Genomic DNA, 7,770 nt, shown 5'->3' on the forward strand with positions numbered 1-7,770 from the left:
TTGTGAACATTTCTGACACTGACACTCCATTAAATTTGCAGCTCACTTAAAAAAGAAAAAAATAATAACCTCCCTAAAGAGAAGAAGAAAAAAAAAGCAGTAAATTGGAGAGCTCTCTGGTGCTAAGGGGAGCTGGCTGCTCCAGCCAGCACCCTCTGTTCCTAATGCTCCGCAATGCCTGCTCCGGCATCATTTTTATCTGTGCTCCTGTTGATGAAGTAAAGCCATGCATCAGCTGACACTGCTCACGTGAGCACACAGCACTGAAGCCGGCCAACAGGCTTCTAATTGGCAGTAATTGTTTCTATACAAAACACGTGGCAATTGTGTCCTTTTTAAAATTAATAAACTTACAGATCTGCTAGCTTTCTTCTGGAGAGGTACATTTTTACAGATACTTAATGTTGTCGGTTCTCTAGTCTGTTTTCACCTAAAACCTGGCCAAAGCGTTTAAGAACAGATGAAGTCATGCAAGCCTACGTTACAGAGAGCTATTTTCTCAGTAACGTAAAGACAACCTGGTACCACATCACAAAAGAAAACCTGATGGCAGGTTTAAATCTGTATCTTCAGGAAACAGTTGATACTGCAGCTTCCTCTTCATTGTATTAAACACTCAAGTAATGATTAGTTTCTCCTGTAGTTTCCTCATTGCAATGGCAGAGCGTGGATTTTGCTAAGTACCCACAGCATGCCCCCTGGTTCAGGGGTGACACCCTGTCACTACTCAACCTCCAGTAATTATGTGAAGGACGTGTGCTTGTCCATCACCTTGGCTCACGGGCCTCCTGGCTCTATCCTGAATTACTGCCTTTTCTTTTCCTGCATTCTTTACTTCCTCAGTTACAACATAATAAAGCAATACTACCATAATTACTAGTAAAGGGACTCTTGTTAAAGGACAAATCTTCCAAATCTGAGGGCAAATCTGAGCAAGCAGTTGCTGTAGGGAGCTGCCAGTCTGCGTTATGCAGAACCAGAATGAGGAGGCTGCCCAACGGGACTCCCACTTGCTAGCACCAGCCCATGTGCCAGGAGGTGCTCCCTGCCGCCGCGTTACACTAATGTGAGTACAGAATCAGGCCTCAATGGCTTAGTGAGAACAGAACTACGCGGTGGTATGAGACAGCACTGGTTTTCAGTGCTGTGAAAGCTCATGGTCTGGGCTCAGAAATCCCCCAGCAAAACTTGCCTAGCAAGTGTTCTTCTGCAGCCAGAGGGCTCCTCCACCCCATCCCAGCTGCCCTGGGCAGCCGGCCCCAACCTCCTCCCTCGAAATCTCAATCATCAATCTTTCTTGAGTCTTGGCTCCTACCGTGATTCTTCCGCCCTGGGAGTCCCAGTCTCCCTCTTCCCCTAAACCTTATCCCCCTCATGCACTGGGGACTGCGCCTGCATGGACGGCACGGGGCGAGGCAGGCAGAAGTCCAGAAATCCCTAAATAGCCATCTCAGGCAGCAGTTGCTTTCTGGCTCATGCTGAACTCCGTGATGCTCCAGCTAGTTCTCTCTTTCCGACACTGCAAGCAGTCCCACAGGTCCCCAGAGCGGTACTACCCTTCCTCCGTGTCTTCACTCCTCTTCCTTACTGAGCCCCTCACTCACACCACGATTCAGCCTCCCAAGTCTGGCTCCCTGCCTACTTTCTCCCGCTGGCTTGTTCCTTGTTTCCTTGCTTAGACAGGTCTGATTCTCTCTTTCTTCACCTTTGAGCCTCTCTCAATTCAACATTCACACTCAGCTAGCTCCTTCCCTCTGTGTTAATCTTTCAACGTGCGTAACGGCAGCGGGGAGATCAGGGAGGAGGAGGTTGCTGTATGTTCAGTGGTTAAGCAGAAACCTTCGTTCTCCGGGGCTCTCCGGCCAGCACCACACATCCATGCTCCACCCTCGCCTGTTGAAACATTCAGAGGAATAATGAGTTGCAGAGGGCCCCCCCAGCCTTGCAGCTAACAGCTAGAGGCAGGTGGCATCGATGATGCACATCGAGCGTGGTACAAATAAAGTATATGGAGCACCTGGCTATCCATCATAGAATATTTGCATAATTTCTCATGGGCAGCACTTATTCAAGAGCCACACTCATGAAATGCAAAGAACCAAGTTACTGGAGGGCATTCTCATCGTGCCTCCTGTATTTCCCGGCATTTTATTGAGGGCCAGTCCTGGCCGGTGCCAGCACCCAGCGCGGTGCTGGCTGACCTGATGCCAGAGGGACGTGGGACCCGCAGCACCAGGAGAAAACTGGTCAGCACCTGACAGGATCTGACCGTTGGACTGCAGGCTCCCCTTAGCAGAGAGGGATTAGCTCTTCTCTTCCTTCTCATTTTGTATTGAACGTTCACTTGGCATTGAGAAATGACAAGAATATACCTGAAATCTGGTGGCAGAGATCAATTTTCAACCTTAGAGAAGACTGTAAAACACTGATACTAAACACCGGTACTGCAGGGAAGGCAAAGCAGCTGCAAATCAGGAAGTTTCCAGTTTGTGTTTTCTGCCCAGAAAAACAGGAATTTTTAATCATCTTGCTGCAGACATAAAAGTCACGAGGGGGAATGTACATGTACATTTCCCTAAATAACAGAAACAACCCTCACATGGAAGAAAAGGCTTCTCTCTAAGGGCTATTTCCATGGTAACTTGTAAATTCAACGTGCAAGCTGTTTTGGCTGCAGGGATACTCAGAAAAGGTAACGAGATTGTTTGTTGATAATGGGAAACCATCATCACTGTCCTCTCATGCAAATTAGGCTGGATTGGCTTTGTCTGAGACTTCCCCAAAGCTGGCAAAGAACTAGCATGAAAAATTTCACCCTGGCAGGTGAAAGACTAAGAAAACAGAGAGTGTCTGAAGGTAAGGAATTACAATAGAAACTTATTCATGGTTTCCCCTTATAGTTCACAACCAGCACGCCAATATATCCACACAGCCCTTTTTATCCCATCAAAATTCAAAAGTGGGTCACAAGTTATGTAAGCATATACGGTTTTATTTTATAAAATTTATATTTTATTCACAATTTGAAAATATACAAACATGTACACAATTACATTCATCTGCTCCTGCAGCAGTTAAGTGGACAGCACAGAACAGTCTATGACAAAATGAAGGTGAGAGATTTTGAATTGGGAAACAAATGCCTCCCCTAACACACACAAACACACACGCAGACCCCGAAGAGGAACTCTGCATTTCGTTTCCAAGAGTTTAGCTAAGTGAGGAAGTGTAATCCTACGCAGGAAAAATAAAATACATGACCATGTCGTTAAAGGTAGCGTATATGCAGAGAGAGGAAATCGGGTAAGGGCAGCCATCATTCAGTGTTAATGCAATTAACAACTTTATCCATTTCTTAGCATTTGAATATCTGACTTAGCAGGTGTCTTTATACTCTTTTAATGCGGAAGATGGGAGGAAATAATTGCATCCTGTTATCTTTATTGAGGTACATTTTATTACGATGAACTCTGCAAAGCGCTAAGCACATGTTTAAAACCTGCCTGAGGCTGCTTTTCCTCATAACAACAAATAATAAAAGTTAGTATTTAGTCTGGCCTAATAGTGCTGAGGCTGAATGTGTGAATAAACCAGAATCTTCCTTAAGGCAAATATAGCTTTGGGCTTAATGTATCCCATAAGTGCTTTGAGAATCCAATCCAAGATAGCACATCACTCGCCTCGGGCTGTCTTTTAAAGGGTGCTGGGGCTGCTTATTATGTTCTAGATTGTGCCCATGGATTTAGCTATAGGATTAGGTCCTACGCAGTCAGCCAACCTAACACTCGCAGAGCTGAAATGCAGCATGGCAAAATGCATGTCTCAATGTGCTCAGCAGCATTTGGAAAGGTCACTAGTTCTAAACAGAGATTTCATTTAACATTTCTGATTCCAAGGATCCCTTTAACCCCGTTTGCCAAAAAGCCAATTACAAAATGATGCACAAAACATGACTGACTGGCAAAGGTGAGGAGCGCTGATGTCTTTGGCAGACTGAAATATAACGCAACTGAACACACAAAATTGTTAATAAAGCATAAATGTGCAAACTGTTAGCTGATATTAAAACAAAAATCATCAGAAGGGAGATAATTTCGTGCAAATGTTTCTAAAAGTTGGCATCAGCTTCCCTCTACAGTGAGTGGCAACACTCCTAAAACATTGTGTGGGAACCAGCTTTAGTGTACGTTCAAGAACACGTTTTGAATCTTCAGGCAAGCTGCAAACAGAGCTACACATTACCAGGATGTTGGTCCAAAATATGTTGCCCTGACTCCCAGCTCTCCAAAGTGCTCCGTTACCAACAGTTTTCTTCCTCACTGCAGTTAAGCACAGGCTTGTGCTTCAGACATGGATACTGTTAATATAGCAAGTAGCTAGACTTGGAAGGCGACTAAGAGAGACCACAAACGGCCTGGTTTTATTTTTAGTTCGGAGATGAAGAGGTCACTACCACTCCTGCGCTGCTATGGGGTCTTTGTAACACTGTAGGATTTTCCTGCGTAGGTGAAACTTCTAAGAACTTAAAATAGGCATTTGTCCCCTGAAACATGCTTTTTAATTCACGGATTGCCCGATGTGTAGGGAAAGCAGAAGTGCAAAAGACCCTTTAAAATTTTCACCCTCTAGGTTTTCAACCACAGAGACAGAAATTAGATCAACCTACAGCTTTCAAAATTAATTTTCCCTGCATTTTCAGATTAAAATTTTCCTCTGTGTATTTATGTAATTGACCATCCATGTTAAACAAGGTAAAAACTACCGTGTTACCAGTTTGTACCAATTACACTTCAGAGTCCACTAGAAGCTGGTTATCCCTCCCTGTATTTTCTTTTTCCTCTGAAGTTTTATTTCTCTCTTGTCGCCATGCGTTGTCCCCAGCTCAGTCCCCAGCCTCCCACCTCTGACTCTGCAGCTTCTCAGACAGGCCCCTGAAGGAACGAAGCTTTGGTACCAGGATCGCCCTGGGCTTTTGGGATCCCGTTCTCCTTCCCCTTGCTAACAGTGTGCCCTGCTAGTCGAAATCTGCCCGTGAGTGTGAGATGTGCCATCTCCAGAGGGAACCAGTGGCTGCTCCCTGCAGGAATGAAAGGGACAACTGAGGAAGGTGGAGCTGGAGTAGCTGCAAATGGTTTTCAATTAGTGGGTCCTTCTTTGTTGCTCTAAAGAGAGGGGATTAGAGGCAGGTCACTGGCCGAGAGATAAAACCGCCTGAAATAGGAGCTTAGGCAGGGCCTTGGTGGGCAGCTGGTGGTCTGGGAGCACTGCCCTCTGCAGCTGCCTGGGGTGGGCTGTGCCTTGCCTTTAAAAACAGAAGGGGTGGAAAAAAAAGGGCAGTGGGGGCCAAGTGGCCAGAGGTGAGACACCCTGCGTGACCCAGCATGGCAAGGGAGTTCCTCTGTGCCCTAGTGCTGCTGCTGGCCCCGCGATGCAGCCCTGGGCAGACAGGGGAGTACTGCCACGGCTGGGCTGGCAGCCTGCAGCGCTGGCACCGCGGCTTCCAGTGCCCCGAGCGCTACGATGGCCCCGAGGCCACGCTGTGCTGCGGGACCTGCAGCCTGCGCTACTGCTGCTCGTCCAGAGAGGCCCGCCTGGATCAGGGCCGGTGCCCTGGTGACCACCAGCAGCCCAGCGCCAGGCCTCCAGTGCCAGGTAAGCTTCCCGGGCCTCTAGCAGATGGAGGGGGCCGTATCAGATGTGCTTTCTTCTTTGCATCCTTCCCTGGTGGCATCGGCCAGATCCTTCCTCTGTTTCTCTGCCCGTCAGAGCTCCAAGCTGTAACCATTGCAGTGGAAAGGCCTGGAGCCCTGGCACGGTGCTTATTTTGGGGGGCAGATGGGCCAGAGCCTCTCAGTTCCCTTCACTGGGAAGAGGGAATACCTTGGGGCTTCTCTCAAAAGACTTTTCTGTCACTCCTGCTCCTAGAGAAGCCTCTAAGCTACCAACAAAGTAATCTGGTAACACGTGTGATGTTTATATTCCTGGTGGAACACGCGTGTCGCTAACCTGCTCCGTTAACGCATGTAGGTGCCTCTAAGTAATGCATTTTGACTTAATTTCTGGCTTGTACAAATGTTCACAGCCTCAGCCCCAGATGCCACAGGCAGCCCAACAGAAGTTCGGGTACTAACTGTATGCTGAAACTCAGTTGCCAGTCTGAATTTCTACTTGGTCATGCCCAAGTGAACAGTAGCTGTGACACTGCAGTGACGGAACAGCTCTTGCATGGATATTAATGGCGGATGCTATAGGACTGACTGGTCCGACCCTCTGTACTTTGGGCTTTTTCAAATACGCCTGCCATAGCAATTGCCAGTTCCTGATCTTGCTGCAGCAAGAGAAGAGTTGAGACTAAAACTACTCTGGCCTGCTCCCTGGTGCATGCATGTCTTAAGGAATGAAGAACAGGCTGTAACCTAGAGTAGCCCACAAACGAATGGCCGGCTAATGTCACTCTTCCATTTTCAGTGCCCGTGTACCTGCCATTCCTTCTTGTTGGATCTGTATTCCTGGCATTTGTTGTTGGCGGTGCCTGTGTTGGGATTTGCTGCTGCAAATGTTTGAAATCCCAGGATGAGGGGCAGCAAAGTGGACTTGCACCTGGCCAGACCTGGCTACTAGAACCTGATCTTCCTTCTCGCCTCTCCAGTTCCAGTTCTGCCACCAGAAGCTCACTGAGCAGCGGGCCTCACACCAGCAACATCTGCATGACTCTAGCTCCGTCCCTTCCTATTATTGGGTTGGCTGAAGATGCTCGGTTCTTAAGTCCTCCACCTAGCAGTGGGCAACTCTTGCACCCTTCACATGCTAACCACAGAATACCAACTGACCATACTGCAGTAATGGCTCCAGCATCTTTCCTTAAAAGAACAATTTATGGACACAGTGCTAACGCATCCCCTCTTGGGGTCACACAGGGGGGCCAAACGATGTACTCCGGAGTTCATGTCTGAAAAGATGCCACATCAGCATACGGCCTGAACTGGATGATACTTCACTGTTATAAAAAGTTCTTTGGGACTGAAACGAGGACCTTCAAATGTTTGATGCTATTAGGAAGTACATAAATTTTGGCTTTTTACAGCTCTGAAGATGACGATTTAGAACTTCTTTTAGGTTCTTGGCGCTTTAACTTGTATTATTTTAATGCTATTGGAAAAGGCAAGACTCTGAGGCTGGTATACCTGTCCAAGGAATGGCAGAACCTGTGGAAATGCATTTCACCCTTCCCTGGTCCTTTCAAGCTGCCATTCCATGCTCTGGGGGACATGTCAGAAGACTTGGTTTCAATTTCTGTAGCTGTGTCACTTCTCAGCATCTTAGGACAGGGAGGTGCCTTAGTAGAGGCATTAACTGTGGACACTCGATAGCCTGTAAAGCACAGAAGACTGTACTTAATCTACACACTTCTGCCAGTACACCGATGCAAGATGGTAAAACATCGCCTGTGACTCGGCTGTCTCTAACGAACTATCAGATAAGTGGTGCTGCTGAACGGGCAAGGTCTAGCTCTGATTTCAGTAAAATGTACATTTAGTACAGACACTAGGGGAAGAGAATAAAACAATGTATGTGTTGCTTCCTCTCTTCCAGTGGCTTTGTGGTCTTTTTTTCTTTCTTTACATAACTGGACGCTTAAAATGGATGAAGAATTACAGGGTAAGGTAAGAACAAAATAAAACTCCAACAGGTTTTCTGAGAATATGCTGGAAAAGCTTGCCTACTTGCACTCCTCGTTAAGATGCACGCTGCCTGATGGCAGCCATCCCC

The 7,770-nt window shown here is 47.0% G+C and overlaps 1 protein-coding gene across 1 annotated transcript; it reads left to right on the forward strand.

Moving 5' to 3' along the window:
- Positions 1-5,381: 5,381 nt before the first annotated feature.
- Positions 5,382-6,953, forward strand: LOC142063173 (protein shisa-1-like). The gene is made up of 2 exons (XM_075106597.1): positions 5,382-5,652; positions 6,469-6,953. Exons 1-2 carry the CDS (start codon positions 5,382-5,384, stop codon positions 6,951-6,953), a joined length of 756 nt encoding a protein of 251 aa, XP_074962698.1.
- Positions 6,954-7,770: the final 817 nt, after the last annotated feature.

The sequence above is a fragment of the Phalacrocorax aristotelis genome, chromosome 11, assembly GCF_949628215.1.
Source record: "Phalacrocorax aristotelis chromosome 11, bGulAri2.1, whole genome shotgun sequence".
NCBI lineage: Eukaryota > Metazoa > Chordata > Aves > Suliformes > Phalacrocoracidae > Phalacrocorax > Phalacrocorax aristotelis.